Source organism: Heterodontus francisci, chromosome 42 (assembly GCF_036365525.1).
Source record: "Heterodontus francisci isolate sHetFra1 chromosome 42, sHetFra1.hap1, whole genome shotgun sequence".
In the NCBI taxonomy this organism is placed as follows: Eukaryota; Metazoa; Chordata; class Chondrichthyes; order Heterodontiformes; family Heterodontidae; genus Heterodontus; species Heterodontus francisci.
Genome location: NC_090412.1, coordinates 9,447,143 through 9,472,376, shown reverse-complemented (window position 1 = coordinate 9,472,376; position 25,234 = coordinate 9,447,143). Strand labels below are relative to the sequence as shown.

Below are 25,234 nucleotides of genomic sequence, written 5' to 3'. Positions count from 1 at the left end.
ACAGAATTGTTTTCATTGTCAAAAGCTCGTTGAGCATGAAGCTGTCAAAAAAATGTAATTAGATTAAACGCTATTTGTTTAAAAAGGGCTGATGGATGAATGGGACTTGGTGAGAGGTGAGACTGCAAGCTAGCAGGAATATAAAGTCCCATAGATAACTGCCAAACCACATCAAAAATTGTGGATCTGGCAGATCCTCTGTTTCTTCATCGTTCCTTTAAAAATTATCATTTTAAAAAAAGGAAATGCATACATAAATTGGCCATTGTAAATTGCCCCTAGTGTAGGTAGGTGGTAGGGAATATGGGATTACTGTAGGGTTAGTATAAATGGGTGGTTCTTGGTCGGCACAGACACAGTGGGCCGAAGGGCCGGTTTCAGTGCTGTATCTCTAAATAAATAAATATTTGACAGCATTCAACAAAACCAGTTATATGTGGAACTATATAGCCTGAACAGTAGAGTACAAGTCACACAAAGTTGTAGTCAAACTGTAATGTGCTATATCAGAGCACACCTTCAATATTGAGTTCAACTATGGTTGCCAAGAAAGAAAGACTTGCATTTATATAGAGCCTTTCTTGACCTCAGGACATTCCCAAAGTGCTTTACACCCAAGGAAGTACTTTTGAAGTGTAGTCACTGTTGTAACGTAGGAAATGCAGTGGCCAATTTACAGACAGCAAGCTCCCACAAACAGCAATGTGATAATGACCAGATAATCTGTTTTAGTGTTGTTGATTGAGGGATAAATATTGGCCGGGACACCAGGGATAATTCCCTCGCTCTTCTGCAAAATTGTGCTATTGAATCTTTTATACCCACCTGAGAGAACAGACGGGGCCTCAGTTTAACTTCACCTCCAACAGTGCTGCAGTCCCTCGGTATCACACCGGAGTGTCAGCCTCGATTTTTGTGCGCGAGTTTCTGCCGAGGGACAGCAGAGATATTGAGGTCTTCGAGGTAAAGTAGAGAGGAGCCGTGAGCTTGATCCTCAGTGTCAGGGATCTGAATTATGTGGATAACCTGGGGAAAGCTTTGTTGCTAGCTTTGATAGGGAGGCAGCTGAGTAGTGATTTGATAAATGTACAAGATGTTGACATCAGTGGAGCAGATAGATCCAGAATATTACTTATATTTAAATTGAGAATAGGATCAGGGGGAGACAGGTTCAAACGAGTGAAAAGTAAACAGGATTGATGACCAGAAATTCTTCCCACAAAGTGATCAATGTTTGGCTCAACTACCAAGAAGAGCAGAGGAGGCCAGAATCCTGGAATCTTTTAAGAAACAGTTGGATTCTAAATTAGTTTCAGTCTCTCTGGATGGATAGTTAGGGGGGGGTGTTGAATGACCTTCTTCAACCATAATGAACCTGTGGTCTTAGAAAATCAGTGTACAGTTTTGTCACTTGATACATACATTGACACATTTAGGATTATCAGTATGCTTTTGCACACTTTGGGAGCTCTGCAACTTTTGGGGAGGAGCAGGTTGATGTCAGGATAATGTAATGACAGTCTCTGGATTTGGCTGGGTCAGGGGATGGAAAGGGTCCTGCCCTGGGGGATAACTAAGAAGAGGTCGTTACCCTGTGATCCAATTCTGACTTCTATTAAACTTCCTCTTGGTCTTTCCTGCTCCAGTGGATGTTGAGGGTGAAAGGGCATTTGTGCAAGGCAAGTGGCGAAATGCAACCGTCCAGTTCTGGAGAGTTGCAACTCGTGCCGTATCTCCTCTTCCCCTGAACTTGTTGGCTGATTTTCACATAAATAGCCATGTGTGTTGTCAACCCGTCTTTGCTGTGCCAGGAAGATTTGGCCCATAGTTTCTGGTCCCCCGGACAAGAATGGAAACGGTGAAACTTCTGTGGAGTGAGATGCACTCAGTTTTGATGTTGGATCTCACTTGTTCAGATCTTCTGTTTTAATGAACTCCTCCAGAAAACAGTAGGGACTTTTACTATTGAAGATGAATTTCACTGGATTTCTACGTGCTTTGTTTGCAGTATTACTGACTCCGCAGCTGCTTGTTGCAAACAGTTCTTTCGACATAGTGGCATTGTTTGCAATAGTTTGAAAGAAATGTTTTTTATATGGAAATCTTGCCGGAGAAAGTGTCAAGCACATCTTTAGTGTAAGAAGAATCACAGTGGGCCTGAGTTATTAGTTGCTGTCATTGGTGCTGCTGGAGAGCTGACTGAAGAATGTTTGCACTGCAGAAGCCCAATGCAGGCCTTTAGTAACAGTGAGTGTGTTGCACCCTCCAACTCCAACCTCACGTAAACTCGGCACAGTTGCATCGAATTTTAGTCCCTGAGGCTGTTTTTGTGTTTGACATGATAAAAATGGTGTTTGATCAGTCTGGCGTCTGCCAATAAACACAGAGGATAGTGGGAGGGAGGGAGAGAACATCTCCACTGATAATGCAGACAAGCCAGTTAATATGTGGGGGAAAATAAAATGAAGGACGGTAGAATGAGTTTGACTGTGTTTGTTGAATTCAAGTTGAACTGGTCAAGTTACTTTCTTTAAACTGCAATGTAAGCACATGAGGGAGGAAGGAATAGAAGGATATGTTGATAGGGTGAGATGAAGAGGAGTGGGAGGAGCATATACATCAGAATGGACTTGTTGGGCAAAATGGCCTGTTTCTGTGTTGTAAATACTTAGTAATATTTCCAGAATGGACTCAAACTCTTTCACTAATGTTGTGAGCCTCAGTCATTATAAATGCAGTATAAATATGGAATAAAGGGTGCGTAGGAGTTGCTCACTCAACACAGAAATTTATCTTTGTTCATAATAAATCAAATGTTACATTGTTTAACTATAATAGGAGCAATATATTGTGTAACACAGACTATATTATTCTGCTACCAAGACAGAATAATATGTTTAAGGAAGAACTTGCATTTTTTTGGCGTCTTATCATGTCTTCAGAATCTCCCAAAACACTTGACAATCAAAGCAGTAATTTTGAAGCGCAGTTCATAATGTTACGTAGGCAAATGCAGCCCAGCATTTGCACCCAGCAAGGTGCACAATGTGTCCTCTAATTTTCATGGCTTTGTTTGAGGGAGGATGGTTGGTTAAGGCACTGGGGAAACTTCCTCCTCCTAGTCAAATAACGGCACGGTGTCTCTTATGTCCACTTGAGCAGGTAGACAGGAACTCAGTTTATTGTTGCATCCAAAAGTCAGCATTTCTGTGAGTACAGCACTCCCTCAATACTGCACTGAAGTGTCAAGTTAGATTAATTCATTAAAACTGTGGCAGGACTTGAGCCCACAACGGATTAACTCCAGAGCTAAGAAAATGCTGACACACTGAATCAAACTTTTCCCTCTTGATCACAAAGGCCAACTGCTGTTTGCGGGATCTTGCTCTGTGCAAATTGGTTTCCATGTTTCTTACATTACAGCAGTGACTACACTTTGAAACTACTTCATTGGGTGTAAACCACTCTGGCATGTCCTCAGATCATGAAAGGCGCTATATAAATGCAAGTCTATCTTTTGTATACCTCCACAGCAACACATTAAGTCATTACTGGTTTTAATAAACCTGTAAACTGCATAAATAAGCTGTCCATGCATGGCAATGTGTTCTGGATATAGCTTCCGCAGCTGAATAATTAAATCTCTTTGTAAACAATATTTGTGTTCAGAGTCTCAAGATAATTTTTTTTTAAAAGCCCAAGTATAATCATTTATATTTCTCATTTTTCTCTGACATTAAAACAAAAGTAAGCAGTTGATAGTTTTGATGCAAAGCTTTCATTTCAATTAATTTGGTGAAACAAAGACTCAAATCTAATTACAGAATGAGGAAAGATGCAATTTTAAATTTGCATTGAGGAAAATACATTTCCTGCAAACAATCATTATTTTTGAATTCTTAGTATAAACAAAGGAAAGTACTTGCGATAATTATTCTTACTCTGAGAGGGGTTCTCAGAAGTAAAATCAAATACCCAGATGACAAAGGTTTCACCTGAAAGAAGCTTTCAAAACTCATTCACCTACATGTTTTCTAATCATTTAGAAACAAATAAACTCAGATTCTGTTGCACGCTTCATGTTATACACGGAGGCAATCATTCATATTGATGTATCTTGAGAAATCCTGCAGACTTCACATGCACATACTCAACCTACTACTGGTTCAAGACCCACTCCAAGTTTCCACATAATTCAGATCCCTGACCGCTCCTCTCTACTTTACCTCGAAGACCTGAATATCTCCATTATCCCTTGGCAGAAACCTAAGCACAAATATCAAGGCTGACACTCCAGTGCAGTACTGAAGGGGTGCTGCACTGTCAGAGGTGCCATCTTTTGGATGAATCATTAAACCAAGGCCCCCTTCTGCCTGCTCAGGTTGATGTAAGAGATCCCATGCCACTACTTCGAAGAAGAGCAGGGGAGTTCTCCCCGGTGTCCTGGCCAATATTTATCCTTCATTCAACATCACTAAAAAACAGATTATTTGTTCATTATCACTTTGCTGTTCACATACTGATTGCCACATTTCCTACAATACAATAGTGACTGCATTTCAAAAGTGCGTCATTGGCTGTAGAGCGTTTTGAGATGCCTTGTGGTTGTGAAAAGAGCTATATAAATGCACTTTTTTTTTCTTTTTAGGGCCACACTTCACTGGCCTAAATCCGGTGCATCTTTTAGTCATATTTAATCACATTACTGTGAAAAGTATAATTTTAGAATGTTATTACATTAGAAACATTAAGAGGCTGATGGAGATTTGGTCAGTTTTTCAAAATGTATTTTCAGCAATTTGATTAGTTAAATTTATGGGTTTTTGAGTAGACTTTTTCTTGCGTTCTGCTAGTTACACCATTGTGATCTGTTGCATTTTTCTTTGCTTTTAGCCAATCATAAAGTGTGAGGGAGAAATGTGATACAGGAAGTGTGATGTGTTAAACCAGATTGTGGCGTCCTGTATATTTTGCCTAAAAGAATGAGATATGTAATAGTCTGTGTGTCCAGTGACACAATGTGAAACAATATGTAGCACTGCTAAGATATTGGCATCAATTGCTCTTGGCACTCCCTGTCATCTTTCTTGATGACTCGGAGTTACTCTGTATGTTGCTGATGCATACAAAAGAATCCTGTTGGATCCCCAGCTGTGTTTGAGTTAGTTCATCTGAGGCAGGGGTGGGGCGAAAGTGGTCTTGTCCCCTCCCCCAACCACTTAGTTAGGGAGGAGAGCATCAGTCAGGTTTCCTACTCCTGAGTGGAAGTGTACATGACTGCACCTTGAGTGAGGACAGGTTAGGTTTGGTTCTGACATTCTCCGTGTGGTTTGCACAGCCAGACAACCTGATGTCAAGAAAGGAAAGAAAGACTTGGGGAAATGTGGTCTATTTGGGGGTCAAGATGGCATGGAATTTCAGAACCAGCTCAAACAGGGAGTTCTCCCTGTGTCTTGGCCAATATTTATCCCTCAACAAACATCACTTAATTAATCTCATTATTGTTTGTGGGAGCTTGCTGTGCACAAATTGGCTGCTGCGCCTCCTACGTTACAAAAGTGACTACACTTCAACAGTACTTCATCAGCTGTTAAGTGCTTTGGGACAGCCCAAGGATGTGAAAGGCATTAAATAAATGCAGGTTCTTTTTTCTTTATCATCTTTCAGACGAGGATCCAGGTAGCTCCCTATGCCAATGCCCTATGTGGCAAGGTTCTCTGGCTGGATCAGAAATGGGAAGGTAACTAGTGCTCTCTTCTGGTGTGTTCCATAGGTTTGGCTGGGCAAACTCCAGCAATAGACCCCGGTGGATATTTAAGGATTGCCAGAGATTTGGCTCTGCTAATGTCTGTCTACTCTCTCTGATTTAGTTAAGTGGGGTCTAGCCCCGGGGGAAAAGCGTGGTCTCCATACTGAACACACACAAAGTCTCGCTCTATGGATTTCTCACAGCTTGAGTAGAACATAATGATGACTTTCCCTATGTGTCAGATACCCTGCTGGTTGGGGAGTCTAGGACTAGCCTAGAAATTCGCGTCAGACCTTTCAGGAGTGAAGAGAAGAAAAAATTCTACACTTCCAGTAGAAGTTTGCAGCTCTGTTCCGCAAACAGCAGTTAGTTCTCAGTCAATTGTTAATTTTAAATTTGAGATTGATGGATATTCATCAATAAGATGTTCTCCGAGATATAGGGCAAAGGCAAGTATATGGAATTAGGTCACAATCAGATCATTGAATGACGAAACAGGCACGAGGGGTGAAATGGTCTACTCCTGTTACTATGTCCCATTATCAGTGGTGAGGTACAGTATATAATGCTGGGAAATGAAAGGAAAAATAGCAAATAGCATATCTGAAATAAAAGCAGACTTTGGAAATTCATTCACTTACTCGGGTTACAAAGGAAAAAAAGTTTAAAATAAAAAACACCTTTGAACCCTGCCCAAAACATTTACCTCTTTCCGAGACACTTGGTGACCTGCTGTACAATTCCAGCAGGTTCTCCCTAGTTTCCTGCATGTACTGAGACTAGCCCCTGACACACAAAGCACTTAGCTGCCTTTGCTTTCAACTGAGAATCTCTTTGGATCAAGCTGATTTTACATTTCTAAGCTTTATGTTTTTAGGCTGCCTGGCATTTGCACTGCAGTAATTGTCTGCAGGGATATGTTGATTTAAGTCCAGAATGGGGGCCTGTGTACATCAGCCTCTGGAGACTTTTCTGTCAGTTGTCTGTATTAGACCATCACTTTGCAAAGCCTGGAACCCCAGGTGATGCTGGTTTTGGAAAGCAGTTCACTTATTGCCATGACAACAGTGAGCAGCAACAGTGTACGACCACTGAATGCTAACCTGATGGGGACTGAACCTTTCTGCTACCTTGCAACAGCAACAAGAAAGGCTATGTTGCTCCCTGTGGCATGCCAAAATGTGAATGATTTTTTCAGCAGAATTGCTTTAAAAAGCTTTGCCGATATAGCTGCATCTTTTTTTAAAATTCTTTTTGTGTTTGTTCTACGAGTGCTGTTGTAAAACTGCTGGCCAGAGTCAGTCTGGAAACAGACATTTTGTGTAAAGGGCTCCCCACTGTGGACATCAGTCTTGAGGATTTCTGTCCACAGTCTACTGTCTTGTGTGTGCTAAAAATCCTCCGTGTTGTCACCACAGGGTAACAGTTTTAAACAAAATGTCTGCTGCCCAGCACTTCCTCATAAAGGCAGCACGCAGGGCAGGTATACCATTGGCATTTGCATTCAATTCAAAGCAGAATCTCATTCACCGCCTTAGACCCAGTTAGGGACTGACATTACAAGGAGACCTGAATGCAGTTTAGCTGCCGGTTTTTATTTAACTCCTTGGGATGTGGGTGTCGCTGGCAAGACTGGCATTTATTGCCCATCCCTAACTGCTGTTGAGAAGTTGGTGATGGATGGTCTTCTGAAGCTGTTGCAGTCTGTGTGGTGAATGTAATCCCATAGTGCGGTTCGGTCAGGAGTTCTGGGATTTTGACCCAGCAACGAAGGAACGGCCGATATATGTCCAAGTCGGGATGGTAGGTGACTTGGCACCTCCAACAGTAGCACGTTCCCTCACTACTGCTTAGGTTGCGTGCTGAAGAGCTGGAATAGGGCTTGAGCTAAACCTTCTGCTTCAGAGGCAAGAGTACTACTAACTCAACCAGTCTGATGAGAGTCAGCAGTACCGCTTGAATTTACCTGAGCATGTTTTTAAGCTGCACAGGTGGAGCTACGTTCAAGGTGGCCTGTCACTTTAAGGCCATTGCTCAGGTGCTCCCTAGTCAAGAAGTACTCTAAATAAGCACGTCCTAAGGTCAGTTAGAAATGAATTGTGAAGGAAAGATTTTGTTGGTCAGTTGCTGCTTGCAAGTCCCTTACCCTCGGTGAAATGTCTAATTATCAAAGTCGGGAAAACTCAGGATGAGATAACTAGTTTGGTTTCCTTTGTTTAAAATATTTTTGCCATGTTGAAGCAGGAAGGACACATTCTAGATAGAAACAAACCATTATACTATTTATAACAAAGTTATTGCCCACATTGAATCTAAATGTTCCACTTTCTCTTTCCAGTACGCCTCCATGACAGCATATCAGAAGAAGGGTTTCACTACCTCATATTTGACCTGTGAGTAACTGCATGTTTTCTAGTAAAAATAGAATCTATTGCATCTCTATTTTGTCTTTCTTTGTGTTTGAGTGAGGAAGAAACTAGCTACAATTTGTAAATTGCTGTTAATGTTAAATCCACTGGAGCATGATGGATTGGACAGTTAGCAGTAGCCCTTGATGTTAAGTGGGAGAGAGAAGAAACATCCTGAAAGGTGTACTAACATGCAAAGTTGACAGGCAGGAAAAGACCAGTTGGTGCATCAAGCCTGGCCCACACTTTGTGATGGATAATAAGGAAATGGTAGACTTGTTAAATCAGTACTGCATATCTGTTTTCACAGTGGCGGAGGACAAAATGCCAGCGGTGCAAGGGAGCTGACAAATAAGTCAAGGGGAGGTACTTAGCAGATTTAATAAGTTTTAAACAATTGGTACTGGAGAAAGTAACAACTCAAATATCCAGGGCTTGATGGTTTCCCTCCACAAGTATTAAAAGAAATAAGTGAGGAAATTGCATACGCATTAGTCACAATTTTTCAAAGCTCTCTAGATTCAAAAGTAGTAGTCACACTGTAGTTTAATGCTATCATATTTTTTAAAGGGTTCACTGCCTTCTATATAGGAATGGGTAATGTATACAGAGTGAGTTTGTTTTCACAAGGTACACACTGGCTCATGAACCAGTCACAGTGTAAAGGCTCCTTATCACAGCATCCAATGGTTTATAAAAATGGTTCCAGGATTTCTGCCGACTTTGGAGATCCATTTTACATTTGGTCAGCCTGTGTGGGGGCAAAAAGCCTCTTGACACCAGTCTGAAATTTGCTCATTCTCCTTCCTTGTCCCACTGCCCTATTTCTCCGGATTTACCTGTCTGCATCATTTACTATCTTGTAACCTCCATGCAGTTGTCTCCTTTCTCCAAGGAAATTATTGTATCCCTGCTGTAATCTTAGACAAGAAATATCAATCCAATTCTTGGTGCAGTGAATAAACGGCCATAATTAATGTAGTGCATCACTTCCCTTGGGCTGGAGTACAGTGTTTTGAGAACAAGTTTAATATTGACTTATCATGGCATGCCCTAGATATATGCTTTAATTAACTGGAGTTAGACAGCAGAGTTTTTTGTTGTCAATCAATTCTTTGACATGCAGAATTCCATCACCATGCTTAAAAACCATTGAAGCTACTGAGAAATCCACTTAAGCCGAGTTTCCAAAAATCTAGGCTGACATGTCAGTGCTGCACAGTTGGAGGTGCCGTCTATAAGAAAAGACATTAAACCAAGCCCCAGCTGACCCTTCAGGTAGATGTGAAAGATTACATGGCACTATTTCGAAAAAAAAAGGCAGGAGAGTTCTCCTTGGTGTCATTGCCAGTATTTATTGTTCAATCAACATCACAAAAACAGATGATCTCTATGGTCATCATCACATTGCTGTTTGTGGGAGCTTGCCATGTGCAAATTGGCTGCCGCGTACCCTACATTACAACAGTGACTACATTACAAACAATGAGGTTTTTTTAAAAAAGTGCTTTGGGATGTCCTGAGGTTGTGAAAGGTTGTATATAATGCACGTCTGTCTGTTTTTCTGTTACCTCGACTCCAAAGTTTTAGGTGTAGTTTGGCAAGATATAAAGCCAAGTGTGTGCTGGGTACCACTGGAATTTAACGTCCCTTTTTAAAAATACACACAGGATTGCATTTGCTTTCTCATGGTCTTGTGAAACTGCATTCCTAGCAACTCAACCAATCCCCCACACAAGCGGTAATTGTGCGACTGCTTTCATACTCCGACAGTGGAATTGAATATGGGGCGGGGCATGTGACATGCAGCTGATGCGATACCACCTGTTTCGTGCCCAAGACAAATTTCCATCCCAATAGTCAGAACGAAAAGGCAATTTATTGCAGGCTTCTTTGTGTTTTTCTTTAAAAAAAAATAAAGTTTTGTCGAGGTGACGATTCTGGCCTCTTACAGCATAGAAATCTGACCAAAGAAATGTTCTACCCCTCAGTAATTCACAAAATAGCAATTCAGCCTCGATGTCCTATAAATTGCAAAGTACACAGGATTGTTCTGTGTAATCTAGTTGTCACCAAATCCTGCAAACAGAGGTCTGTAGACTACATCACCCCAATTGTCGTCTTTTATTTTAAATGCATTGCTCTAAGATTTATTTGGCAGGTAGTGATTTGGCAGCACCAACTTCTAAATATTTCTGCCCAGCCTCACTATTTTATTCCCCTGTTGATCGGTCTCGGGACTACAGGATATATATAACACACTGCTGAGAGCTGGGAGAAAAATAACATTAACTTGTGAGTCAGATGCAGCTTTATTAACAGACTAGTGAGGAGCAATCCAAATCCAAAAAACACTGCTTTTACCCAATATCCAAATGGCATTTTAGCTGTCAGCCTAGACCATGCTGACTTCTCAATTGTTTTGTTTGTGTCTGCTTGGCAGTTTAAAAGATATTTTCCTTTAGTAGAAGCCCAGATGTGTCTGCTTGACTCCATTGGTTGCACTCTTGCCTATGAGTCAGTCTGTTTGTGGGTTCAAATCCCACTCCAGGATTTAGGCGTATAATGTGAGCTGACACCTCAGTGCAGAATCAAGTGAGTAGTCTCATGGATGAGGTATTAACCTGAGGCTCTCATCTTGTCTACTCTGGCAGTTCAGAGAAATGTTAAAAAGATCTCACGGCAATAGAGCAGGAAGTTCTCCTAAAGCCCTGGTCAATGGAGAACAGCGGTGGAGTTGTATTGCTGGTTAAAGAGGAAATTAACGCAATAGTGAGGAAAGGTATTAGCTCTGACGATGTGGAATCTGTATGGGTAGAGCTGAGAAACACTAAGGGGCAAAAAACGTTAGTGGGGGTTGTATATAGACCCCCAAACTGTAGTGGTGATGTTGGGAATGGCATTGAACAGGAAATTAGAGATGCATGCGATAAAGGAACATCTGTAATTATGGGTGACTGTAATCTGCATCTCGATTGGGCAAATCAAACTAGTTACAATACCATAGAGGAGGAATTCTTGGAGTGTATACGGGATGGTTTTCTGGACCAATACATTGAGGAACCAACTAGACAACAGGCCATCCTAGACTGGATATTGTGTAATGAGAGAGGAATAATTGACAATCTAGTGGTGCGAGACCCCTTGGGGACGAGCGACCATAATATGATAGAATTCTTCATCAAGATGGGGAGTGACGTCGTTGATTCTGAGACAAGGGTCCTGATTCATAGTAAAGGAAACTACGAAGGTATGAGGCGCGAGTTGGCCATGACGGATTGGGAAACGTTACTTAAAGGGATGATAGTGGATAGGCAATGGCAAACATTTAAAGAGCGCATGGATGAACTGCAACAATTGTTTATCCCTGTCTGGCGCAAAAGTAAAATGGGAAAGGTAGCCAAACTATGGCTTACAAGGGAAATTAGAGATAGCATTCGATCCAAGGAAGAGGCAAATAAATTTGCCAGGAAAAACAACAGACCTGAGGATTTGGAGCTGTTTAGAATTCAGCAAAGGAGGTCCAAGGGATTGATTAAGAAGAGGAAAATAGAGTACGAGAGCAAGCTTGCGGGGAATATAATAACTGACTGTAAAAGTTTCTATGGGTATGAGAAGAGAAAAAGATTGGTCCCTTACAGTCAGAAACAGGGGAATTTATTATGGAGAATAAAGAAATGGCTGACCAACTAAATGCATACTTTGGTTCTGCCTTCACAAAGGAGGACACAGATTATACCAGAAATGTTGGGGAACACAGGGCTTAGTGAGAGAGGAACTGAAAGAAATCAGTATTAGTAGAGAAATGGTGTTGGGGAAATTGATGGGATTGAAGGCCAATAAATCCCCAGGGCCTGATGGTATGCATCCCAGAATACCTAAGGAAGTGGCCCTAGAAATAGTGGATGCATTGGTGGTCATCTTCCAAGATTCTATAGACTCTGGAACAGTTCCTACAGATTGGAGGGTAGCTAATGTAACCCCACTATTTAAAACGGGAGGTGGAGAGAAAGCAGGGAATTATAGACCAGTCAGCCTGACATCTGTAGTGGGGAAAATTCTAGAGTCCATTATCAAAGATTTTATAGCAAAGCACTTAGAGAACAGTGGTAGAATCAGGCAGAGTCAGCATGGATTTACGAAAGGGAAATCATGCTTGACAAATCTACTAGAATTCTTCGAGGATGTAACTAGTAGAGTTGATGAGGGGGAAGCAGTGGATGTGGTTTATTTGGACTTTCAGAAGGCTTTCGACAAAGCCCCACATAAAAGATTAGCATTAAAATTAAAGCGCGTGGGATTGGGGGTAGTGTATTGCGATGGATAGAAAATTGGTTGGCAGACAGGAAACAAAGAGTAGGGATAAATGGGTCTTTTTCCAAATGGCAGGCAGTGACTAGTGGGGTACCACAGGGATCGGTGCTAGGACCCCAGCTATTCACAATATACATTCATGATTTAGATGAGGGAACTAAATGTAATATCCCCAAATTTGCAGATGACACAAAACTGGGTGGGAGGGTGAGTTGTGAGGAGGATGCAGAGAGGCTTCAGGGTGATTTGGACAAGTTGAATGAGTGGGTTAATGCATGGCAGATGCAGTATAATGTGGATAAATGTGAGGTTATCCAGTTTGGTAGCAAAAACAGGAAATCAGATTATTATCTGAATGGCTATAAACTGAGAGAGGGGAATGTGCAGCGACACCTCACCCTCGTACACCAGTCGCTGAAGGTAAGCAGGCAGGTGCAACAGGCGGTAAAAAAGGCGAATGGTATGTTTGCCTTCATAGCGAGAGGATTCGCGTACAGGAGCAGGGATGTCTTGCTGCAATTATACAGGGCCTTGGTGAGGCCACACCTGGAATATTGTGTGCAGTTTTGGTCTCCTTATCTGAGGAAGGATGTTCTTGCTGTAGATGCAATGCAGCGAAGGTTTACCAGACTGATTCCTGGGATGGCGGGACTGACGTATGAGGAGAGATTGAGTCAGTTAGGATTATATTCGCTGGAGTTCAGAAGAGTGAGGGGGGATCTCATAGAAACCTATAAAATTCTAACAGGACTTGACAGGGTAGATGCAGGAAGGATGTTCCCGATGGTGGGGGAGTCCAGAACCAGGGGTCATAATCTAAGGATACGAGGTAAACCTTTCGGGACTGAGATGAGGAGAAATTACGTCACCCAGAGAGTGGTGAGCCTCTGGAATTCGCTACCACAGAAAGCAGTTGAGGCCAAAACATTGTATGTTTTCAAGAAGGAGTTAGATATAGCTCTTGGGTCTAAAGGGATCAAAGGGTATGGGGCGAAAGCAGGAACAGGATACTCAGTTGGATGATCAGCCATGATCATAATGAATGGTGGAGCAGGCTCGAAGGGCCGAATGGCCTACTCCTGCTCCTATTTTCTATGTTGCTAACGGTCCTTTCTCTCTCCACATTACCAAGAACAGATTTGATGGTCATTCAGCCCCATCACTGCTTGTGGGATCTTGCTGTGCACATCCTGGCTTTCTGCATAACAGTCACTGCTTTCCAAAAGTAGTTCATTCTGTGGGAAGTTTGATGTGCAATAATGTGCTTTATAAATGCAAGTCTAATTCAGATGATAGAACTACATAGGAACAGGAGTAGGCCATTCATCTGATATGACCAGATTTAATTTGAGCACAAAATGTTGGATGCAAGTTATAGCTTCCTTGGAGCCTCAATTCTCATCTTTGAGGTATCTTGGACATGGATCTTCCATTTCCTGTATATGCTCATGTACAATTTCTTAGATTTCTTTAATGGAGCAAAGGTATTTTCAGCAATTCACCATACCTAGTTTGAACTATCACAGGAATCCAACACGTGCTTTGATATTGATATTCAATGAGATCATGGCTGATCTGTATCCTAACAACATCGAGGGCCGAAGGGCCTGTACTGCGCTGTAATGTTCTAATTCTAATTCTAATTCTAACTTCATCTTGCCTGCCGTGGCTCCATTATTCCTTAGGACCCTTGGCTCTAACCATACACTTCATCATGAAATTTTAAAAGGGAAGAAAAGTCCAGGAGGTGTGCATTTTGTTGAACATACTCTTCCTATGTCTTTTTATAAATGCATTGATGCTTTTAAAAAAAAAGAAACCAATTCTTACCCAATGAAGAGTTACTGGTTTTGGTCTCCTTCCCTGCAGACAAGTGAATGGTGTTGCTGACAGACCAAGAATAAAAGCACACCACTGATTCAGTGGGCTTTCCTTCCCCCTTTAAGTTGAGCAGTCCTGTAAATAGCCCTGCTTATAAACCATCTCGAAAGGCGAAATAAACTTGAGAGCGTACACAGTTGCAGACTAGCGTTCTGCAGGTTTCAACCCCCAACTCTAATTAACTGCATTAGAGACTGGCAACAAGGAATTACAAACTGTTGATAGAGCTTTTGTGATTGCCCCCCCGAAGAACTGTGATTTCACACTGTCTGCACTTGTGACTACACAGCGCTACTGAAGAAACACATGCGTTGATATTGGTGGCAGGAGGCTGCGGTACCGCAACAGTTAGCTCTGCAAGACGGGATTGCTCACAATTACCTATAGTGCCTCCGATTTTCTAAGAGTGCAAAGTGGGAGCTGCACACAACACCTGCATTCTCAAAGAAATGCCTCACTTGAGTCTGTGTTTCAGGAAGTGAATGGGAGAGGTGACCAGAGCTCTCTGCTTGGCGTAGGCATGCATGCATTCAGCCACGGCTCAGTGGGTAGCACTTGCACCACTGAGTCAGAAGGTTGTGGGTTCAAGCCCCACTCCAGGGAATTGAGCACAAAATCTAGGCTGATCTCTCAATGCAGTACTGAGGGAGTGCTGTGGTGTCAGAAGTGCCATGTTTTGGATGAAACGTTAAAGCGAAGCGCCAGCTGCCCCCTCAAGTGGACGTAAAAGATCCCACAGCCACTACTCAAAGGAGAGCAAGTGAATTCTCCATTTACCCCTCAACCCGCAGCTGAATCAGATGATCTGGTTATTAGTGCTGTTTGTGGGAGCTTGCTGTGCGCAAATGGGCTGCTGTGTTTCCTATATTACAATGCTACAAAAAGTTTTTCATGGGTCGCAAAGCACTTGGGACGTCCTGAGGTTGTGAAAGCTGCTAAACAAATGCAAGTTCTTTGTTTCTTCCTTTCTGTGTTTGGATTTGCCCAAGGAAGAGGTCACATTGGAGCAATCCCAGTTGGATCAGTTCACTGATACAGCAAGGAAGACTTCTTATACGATATATAATATATAATATTGTGTATTGCAGCAATATTTCAAAGCACTGCACGTACATTTCAGTGATAAAGGGGTTTGATAAATACAGATAAATTATGTCCCCCATTGGAGAAAACTAGAACAAGGAGGATGTAATCTTAAAATTAGAACTGGGCCACTTAGGAGGCAAACCAGGAGGCACTTCACACAAAGGAGAGAAGAAATCTGGAATTCGCTCCCCCAAAAGGCACTGGAGGCGGGGGTGGAGTGGGGGGTCAATTCAGGCTTTGAAGACCGAGATCAATAGATTTTTGTTGGTTAAGAGTATCAAGGGATGTGGAGAAAAGGCAGGTAAATGGAGTTGAAGTACGGATCAGCCACGATTTATTTGAATGGGGGAGCAGGTTTGAAGGGCTGAATGGCCTCCTCCTGTTCCTCCGTCTCCTGTGCTTTAAAGGGCATGGACCGTTTTGCACTCAGCCAGTTATTTTGAACACATTGCCACCATTGATTCCTTTCCACCAGAAGTAGGCATTTCACCCATTTTTTTTTAAAGGGAGTGTGGGGTACTGGATTTCTAAGTTGCAGTCAGGTAATCTGTCTATTGAAGGTAACTTTGTCAGTAACTCCATATGGTAAATACCCAATTTGCAAACATTGGGAAAAAGCAGGGCCGCTTGAATGGTTAGAAGGCAGACTTGTTTCTAAGCCTCGAATCGCGAGAACAACTAGATCTTTTTTAAACCCAGCAAATTAGTTAATTGTTTGCTATGGACAAGAATCACAAATTCCCACTGACTGTGGAATGAATAATTCAAGTGCCAACAATGTTCTCAGAAATGACATTTAAATTAATCAACAGAGGAATAATGCACATTAATTTTGCACCATAATTTCATCATCTTGTCTGCAGCTTAACAAATTTTGCTATCATGAGAGAGTCACAATTATACCTATGTTAAGAAAATTAAGTGTGTTTCTTATCATTGTCAGTTTTCTCATTTTAATGTATTTTTAACTAGAGTTCTGCAATCTCTGTAGAGTAATTTAAAAGACACGACCAGTTAATAGACCATCACCTTCCTAGTAATGTTTCATGATGATCAGTCTTGATGTAAATCGGACCAGTATTTGCTGTTATACAACCCTGCCCTTATACTTTTAATGAAGGGTCACTGACCGGAAACATTAACTCTGCTTCTCTCTCCACAGATGCTGCCAGACTTGCTGAGTATTTCCAGCATTTCTTGTTTTTATTTCTGCCCTTATACTACTTCTTCACTTCATGGCAGCTTAGTCCAACCTTCTTCAAATCTTTACCTATTTAACACCACTCAAAAAGGACTTAACAAAAATAGTACAGGGTACTTTTTAAATGGTGCAAAACAAGAAATGATGGAGGTCCAAAGAGACTTGGGGGGCCAGGTACATAGATCATTAAAATATCATGAACAGGTACAAGAAATAATCAAAACGGCTAATGGAATGCTAACTATTTTCTCTAGAGGACTAGAATATAAGCGGGTAGAGGTCATGCTTCAGCTATACAAAGCCCTGGTTATACTACACCTGGAGCACTATGAGCAGTTCTGGGCACCACACCTTAGGAAGGATATATTGACCTTGGAAAGAGATTAACTAGAATGATACCTGGACTTCAAAGGTCAAATTATGAGAAGAGGTTGCACAAACTTGGGTTGTATTCCCTGGAATTTAGAAGGTTAAGAGGTGATTTGATCGAAGTTTTCAAGATATTAAGGGGGACAAATAGGTCAGAGAGAGGGAAACAATTTCTGCTGGATGGGGAGTCTCGGACTAGGGTGCATAGTTTAAAAATTAGAGCCAGACTTTTCAGGAGTGAAATTAGGGAACACTTGTTCATGTGAAGGGTGGTAGAAGTTTTGGTCTCTCTTCCGCAAATTGCAATTAATGCTAGATCAATTGTTAATTTTAAACCTGAGCTTGATAGATGTTTGTTAACCAAAGGTATTAAGGGATATGACGGAAAGGCAGATAAATTGAGTTAGATTGCAGATCAGTCATAATCTCATCAAATGGCAGAACAAGCTCAAGGGTCTAAATGGCCTCTTCCTGTTCCTATGTTCCCAATTACCCTCTGATTTCTACAGACCTCCCCTCTTCCAGTGATGTTTTTTGCTGTGACACCCTAGGGCCCACTTTTCACACGTATGTGGACTCAGTCGTAGCATGCTTGCTTCTTGAGTCAGAAGTTTGTGAGTTTGAGGTTGATTCCAGAGATTTGAGCACATCATCTAGGCTCATGCATTAATGGGGATGCTGTCTTTTGGATGAAATGGCAAAGCCCTGAGGTCGTGCAAGGTGCCATATCAAGGCAACTTCTTTCTTCTTTCAAACCTACAGTGTACTGTATCTAATCTATTATCAACACTTCACCCATTGAGATATCTGTGTGTTCTACATGTCCCTGTTGCCCCCAGAAACCTTGCCAATAATGTATGTATTTGTTTTCTATTCACAATCGGCAACTTCTTACAAGATCTCTGATGAGCGTTTATTCACAAACAGCACAACAAATGATATTTAAGGATTAATAGTCTAGTTTCAACAGCAAAGGTACAATTCAAAATGATACTGAGGTCTAAAGTTCCGGACGTTCTTTGGCATTCAGAGCCCACCACAGCAGGTAATAGATCACAGCTCCATTAATAAAACACATCCTTCTCTCACTTCCTTAATAATTTGAATTATTCTCACATTCCTTCAGCTTTTACATTCACTTTAAAAGTTTTCTAAGTTATCTTCCAGGATTCTTTCGTGATTCCATTAACTGCCAGGGTACTTGGTTCATGTGGAGAGGCAAAGGCTTTTACAAAATCAATGAAGTTCACATACAGTGGGGTCCAGAACTGAATACGCCTCTCAGGTTTCTGCTGTGTAGTATTGTGCAGTCGCGACACGCTCTGCTAATTTTGAAACTGGCTTCACAGCCCCTTTCCTTTCTCTGCCCCAGCTTGCATTCTTTCCAAAATACAGAAGCAAAACTGCTTGTTGTGAATTGTCCTTCCTTAATCTAATCCTCAGCCTCACCGGTCGCCCTCCCCCGCCAAAGTGGTTGCACTCCCAAACAGCACCATCTTAAAGCTGCTTCTATGCCATTGTACCAATCTCTGATGAAAAGGGATTGAATACCTGGTCAATATGCATCACTGCCCAGTACATTTACCACCTGAGCCAGTTAGGATCATAACTTCTACAATCAAGAGTACAAAAGTACCTCTCCAATACTTTAGCCGTCAAGTCAATCTATCACGACTCTTGGTGATGACACCATGAGAGAACAGGAAAGCTTACAAAATTAAAAAAAAAAGAACAAGTCTTAAAGTACACATGCCTAGGGAAATACAGATCGTAAGAGACTATTACAGGTTAACATACTGCACACGTCATTTCACTTGAGTTATGGAAAAATCTTCGAAAGATTGTACAGTGAGAATTTTATTTTGGTTTGAGATTTAGTTGAATAATTTAACACCAATGAGAAAAACTGAAGGACATTTTGCAAAGTTTGTTACACAATTGTTTGAAATCTTAGAATCTACAGCAGCAGACAATTTTTTATTTAAATGGGTAGCTGAGTAAAGAAGAAAGCAGAGCAATATTATTAAGGCACTTCTATATTACTGTGACACTGAAGCTTTACTTCACATGAGGAGAAATTTCTTCACCCAGAGAGTGATGAGCCTGTGGAATTCGCTACCACAGAAAGCAGTTGAGGCCAAACATTGTATGTTTTCAAGAAGGAGTTAGATATAGCTCTTGGGTCTAAAGGGATCAAAGGGTACGGGGCGAAAGCGGGAACAGGCTACTGAGTTGGATGATCAGCCATCATCATAACGAATGGTGGAGCAGGCTCGAAGGGCCGAATGGCCTACTCCTGCTCCTATTTTCTATGTTCACTCTTCTAAGACAGGTCAATGACTTTTGCAGGGGGTGGGGTGGTGGGGGTGGGGGGGGGGTGGTGGTGGGGTGGGGAAACATGTCTGTGACCGTGTCGTTGGTGAATGCAGGAGTTTTTCATGCGTCAGCTTGCTCCTTTGGTTGCTCCTTTGGTTGCACTTTGTTGAGGTTGTGGATTGCACTCAAGTTCTTGAGTGCACACTGTCTTGGCTGAGACTTCAGTGGGGCCCTAACGGAGTGCTGCATCGTCAGAGATGAGAGTCCTTCGGATGAGATATTAAGCTGCCTGCTCAAGGCAACCAAAAAAATCTTTGCATGTTAAGACACTGTAAAAACAAAGTCTTTCTTTTTAATTTTTGTCTGACAAGCTTGTGTCAAGTCCAATAATACACTTCTACTGCATAAATATAATTGAAAATTTGAATTTATATGGTGCATTTCAGCAACTCAGGACATCCCAAAGTGCATTACAGCCAATGAATTACTTGAGAAGTGTAGTCGCTGTTGTAAATGCGGTTGCCAATTTGCACAGAGAAGGTTTCCACAAACCAAATGACCAGATAATTTGTTTTAGTGATGTTGAGAGATAAATATTGGCCAGGACACCAGGGAGAACTCTCTTGCTCTTCCTTGAATATGCCATGAGATCTTTTAAGTTAACCTGAGAGGACAGGTGGCGCCTTGGTTTAGCATCTCATTCAAAAGACGGCACCTCTGACAGTGCAGCACTCCCTCATTGCTGCACTGCAGTGTCAACCTAGATGTTGTGTTCAAGTCTCTGGAAAGGGAACTTGCACCAACAACCTCTGACTCGGAGGGGAGAGGCCTACCTCCAGGCCTTTAAATAGACAAAAAAAACATTCTCTTCCAAATGCAGGGAAATTGAAGTCATATGAGTTGCCCTTATATGTTCCTAAATATTTAGTTACAAAATCTTGTTTTGCAGGGCCTGTCTATGTAAATATTGTATGTCCCATTCCTGAGCAATCAGTACAGTGTGTCGTATGTGCCTGATATATATTCTCAGGCCTAGAAATGTTTCTATCCACATTAAGTAATGAATGATGACACTCCAGCCAATTAGCTGCTACTACCAGTTCTTTGGATAATGTTACGGGTATGTCATAAGTGTGAGATGATTTATCTCACCACACTATTGCGTCAGCATTTCTAAATACCATTTGCATACTCCTTGCCAAATTATTAATCTGGAGAAATTCAAAAGGGGTGATCAATGATTGGAACCAAAATTTGCTTTGGTCTAGATTTGTATTCAAGCCCACTCATATGGTACCTTACCCCCACAAACTAAGCACAGATTCAACCCAAGTCCCTAGGCAAGGAATGAGGTTAGTTGGCCGTGTCTTTGAACACCATCTGCAGAACCCTACACTTTTGCAGATAAAAATGACGCTGTACCCTGAGCCTTTTCTGCCAGCAGTTTTTTTTAAGCTTACGAAATGGCTTGCTTAAATTGGAAAGAGATAAGTCTGTAAGCACAGCACTCTCGAACTAGTGGCATAGTCAACATCAGCAGAAGCTCAGATATATTTGCAGTTCAGATAATTTCTTCAATAAAAGTGCGATCAGCCAAGGGAACAAATTGTCTACATCAGACAGTTGAACAGAAAACGTATTGAGAATGCAAAATGACAATAGACAAATTCATGCTGTCTATGAGGGATTTGTGATTATTTAACCGTGTAAATGATCAAGGCTGAATGTTGACCATGGTTGCCAACTTGGTGCAACAGATGCTCAGAGTGAGGTTCCTCCATCAAAGGTGTTGACCATTTTAAATAAACGGGTTATGTTGCCAGGTCTGGTCGGATGTATTCCTGGAGGTGTTGTCACATGACCTCCAACCTCTCCACCCCCTACACCCCAACCATTGGTCACTCGACATGTCCATCCTCGTGGTGTTGCTCTTTACGTGGCCAATTGGAAACTGAACAGATTCTTCAGTACCTGATTGGATGATTCGTGACTGTCAGTCATACAGCCTTTTCTCCCCCATATACTTTTAAAACTAGTAAACAGTGAACGGAATTTTTAAAAGAACACTCTTTTTCTCCTGGGTTTTCTCAGCAGTGCGCTAAAGCTTAGTCTTTACTTCCTGGAGACTCCAAGGAGAGTTAGCAATCTTCAAATGGGTTAGTGCCTGTGTTAAATAGCAACCCCTACTTGCAATTTCTGGACAATTGGAGAGAGCTGACAGGAAAGAAAAGGAATCAGTGGATGGGCAGGCTCAATGGACTTCTGGTCTTCCCCTGCCAGAAACATGTTTGTAATTGAATCACAGCATCGTTACAGCATAGAATGAGGCCATTCGGCCCATCGTGTCTGCACTGGCTCTCCGAATGAGCATTCACTTAGTGCCATTCCCCCGCCTGCTCCCTATAACCCTGCACATTCTTCCTTTTCAGATAACTTAGTCCCTTTTGATTGCTTCGATTGCCACACAAAACCCACACCATGGCATGGATTTGGTATGATGCCATGAGAAAGAAAGCACATGCATTTATATAGCAACTTTCATAACCTTGGGGCATCCCAAAGCGCTTTACAGTCAATGAAGTATTTTTGCAATGTCGTCACTTGTAATGTAGGAAATGCACAATTTGCGCACAGCAAGCTCCCACAAACAGAAATGGGATCATGACCAGATAGTCTGTTTTTGTGATGTTGATTGAGGCATAAATATTGGCCAGGACATCAGGGATAACCCCACTGCATGTCTTTGAAAGAGTGACTTGGGACCTTTTATGCCCACCTGAGAGGGTAGCTTGGGCCCCGCTTTAATATCTCATCTGAAAGACCGCACCTCCAACAGTGCAGCACTCTCTCAGTACTGCACTGGAGTGTCAGCCTCGCTTCTTTCTGCTCCGTTTTCTGGAGTGGGGACTTCTGGCTCAGGCACGCATGCTACCCAGTAAGCCACGCTGACACCTCGGGAAGCTTGGTGAAGGTTGCACTATCCCCTCCCTAAAATTAAAAATAAATATTGCAAAATGGCTGAGCTACTTACATAGCTTTGTTTTAGCACAGCATCATGACATTTGAAAAGATAGGAATAGAACTACAGATCTATTGAAAATGTAATTTCTGTCTCAGAACATTATAATATATTGCTTCAATTTAAAACAATTAGATCCAGAAAAATCACCCAAAATATAGCATATTAAAGGCAAGATGAATTAGTTCAATAAGTTCAGTGGGAACACTTTAGATGGAGGGATCATACTCCTTATCTTATCATCTAGCATTATTAATCCATACATTAATAATTGATATGTAATTTTAAGACAATGAACTCAATTATTTTGGAAATGACTGGCAATAGGGAGATGAACTGATTGTTTGAGTTCAGTTAGGCCTGGGCGAAAATTTGCTTACGGTATTGCCATCCACTGGCCTCTAATCAAGAATAAGAAATTGTTTTGAAGCAGTACTTAAGAATTCTAACTTATCTATAGTTGCTGCATGAGATTTGGTAGGCAAATGTTGGATAATAGTTTTTTAAAACCATGATCAATTGACTGGAGATATTCCTCTTTCAGCACCAGTTTGTCCCTTCTCCAGTGCTTTAATTAGAACCAGCAGCATGATAATTGTCAGCAGCACCTGTGGAGAGAGAAACAGAGTTCATGTTTCAGGTCGATGACCCTTCATCAGAACTCTCTCCACAGATGCTGCCTGACCTGCTGAGTATTTCCAGCATTTTCTGTTCCTATTTCAGATTTCCAGTATCCGTAGTATTTTGTTCTTGGGCTACGATCATTGTCAGACATGGCTCAGTGGGTAGCAAGCTTGCCTCCGAGTCAGAAGGTTGTGGGTTCAAAAACCCCTTCCAGAGACTTGAACACAAAAGATCTCGGCCGACCCGCTGGCACAGTATTGAGGGAGTGCTACACCGTTTTTGGATGCTGCCTTTCGGATGAGACATTAAACTGAGACCCCGACCGTCCTCTCAGGTGGTCAGAAAACTATTTGAAGAAGAGCAGGAGAGTTCTCTTAGTGTTCTGGCCAGCATTTATCCCTCGGCCAACATCCAAAAACAGATGATCTGGTCATTTATCTCATTGCTGCTTGTGGGAGCTTGCTGTGCGCAAATTCACAGCTGCATTTTATACATTAAAACAGTAACTGTGCTTCAAAAGTACTTCATTGGTTGCAAAGCACTTTGGGACATCCTGCGTTTGTGAAAAGCGCTATATAAATGCAAGTTCATTCTTTATTTTAAAAGCACAGTGTTGTCACTCACTGTGCGAAGAGTGATGAAAAATTTCCAGGTTGTTACTGTGACCAGCATCAGCACAGTCTGAGCTCATGGGCGTGGAGTTTGACTCAAAGTTACCTGTTAATGGAGCAGAGCACTGGTCGACTGTACCAACATACGTTTCCATTAACAGCTAGAATCATTCTTCATTTTCTGATTTCACCAGGACACATTACTTGTCTTGTCTGTAGTCGCTGATGAATTCACTTATTCATTCTTATTAGATCTCTTCGAAGCCTTTCCCGCACCCCTCCTGGAAAAAAACAAAATTAGTTGTCGACAGAAGGGTTAAATTCTAGTGCAGGGTGAAATTTAATCCTGCTGTACAGAAAAACATTAAAAGATTTATCAGTTAATGTAGCTTTGCTGCACTTGTGTTTATTGCTGTTAGTAAGGATTCAGTTTAGCATTAATTCTGTAGCTTTGGGATCTGTTCGAATTTTCCAGAAGGCTGGGTTTCAAGCTGTTGAAATTTTTTCTCTTTTTTTTTTAAAATGTTTTTCCTGCAAAATGTGGGACAGAGTTCATTTCTGATGATGAATTTGTTTGAAAATGTCATTGTTTCGATTCACTGGAGCAGTTAATTGTCCACTACGTAGAAGGTTCTGAACTTCATCTCCCCCCCGCACCCCCCCACCCCCGCACTTCCAACCACCCTGTTCCCACTTTTCCCTGAGCAACATTTCCAGTTAGAAGGATGATCAGTGCTTGCTCCCAGCCACTGTTACTGTTGGGTTGACCACTATTTGATACATGAGGGGGATCTCTAGCTGATATCCCTGGTGATGGATGAATTTTTATAGTCACTCAAAGGATATTATTAACCCCTGTCCAGCAATGCCTCAATTTTGACATCTGTGTTTTTCAATTTCTCCATGGCCTCACTCCCTCCCAATCTCTGTAACCTCATCCAGCCCCACAACCCTCAAGATCTCTACACTCCTCCAATTCTGGCCTCTTGCGCATTCCTGATTTTGATGGTTCCACCATTGGCGGCTGTACTTTAAGCTGCCTTGGCCCTAAGCTCTGGAATTCCTTCCCTGAACTTTTCCCTCTCCCTAAACCTCTTAGGGCGTTGGTAGTTGAAGACATGGCTGCCAGTGATGGAGCAGTGAAAATTGGGGATGCTGAAGGGACTAGAATTAGAGGAAGGCAGATATCTCGGAGGGTTGTAGGGCTGGAGGAGATTATAGAGATCGGGAGGAGTGAGGCCATGGAGGGATTTGAAAACAAGGATGAGGATTTTGAAATCAAGACGTTGCTTGACTGGGAGCCAATGTAATTCAGTGAGCACGGGGTGATAGGCGAACGGGACTTGGTGCGAGTTAGCAGAGATTTGGTTGACCTCAAGTTAATGGAGGGCAGAACATGGGTGGTCAGCCTGAGATGTGTCGGAATAGTCAAGATAGAACTAACAAAGAAATTGATGAGGGGTTCATCAGTAGATGAGCTGAGGCAGGGGTGGAGTGGGCGATATTACAGAGGTGGAAATAGGCGATCGCTATATATGGTCAGAAGCTCAGCTCAGGGTCAAATATGACACCAAGGTTGCAAACATCATTAATTTTGTTTTATTGTAAATTGTTAACAGTTCAAAGATAGGATTTTTTCGTCAGTGTGGAAACAGT

At 41.9% G+C, this 25,234-nt stretch overlaps 1 protein-coding gene across 3 annotated transcripts in view; it reads left to right on the top strand.

Moving 5' to 3' along the window:
• camk2g2 (calcium/calmodulin-dependent protein kinase (CaM kinase) II gamma 2) overlaps positions 1 to 25,234 on the top strand; it is a 346,094-nt gene that overhangs the window by 182,327 nt on the left and 138,533 nt on the right. For all 3 annotated transcript variants that reach the window (XM_068020525.1, XM_068020524.1, XM_068020526.1), the window contains exon 4: positions 8,088 to 8,142. In XM_068020525.1, coding sequence (XP_067876626.1) covers positions 8,088 to 8,142 — 55 coding nt within the window. The remainder of the gene's footprint in view (positions 1 to 8,087; positions 8,143 to 25,234) is intronic.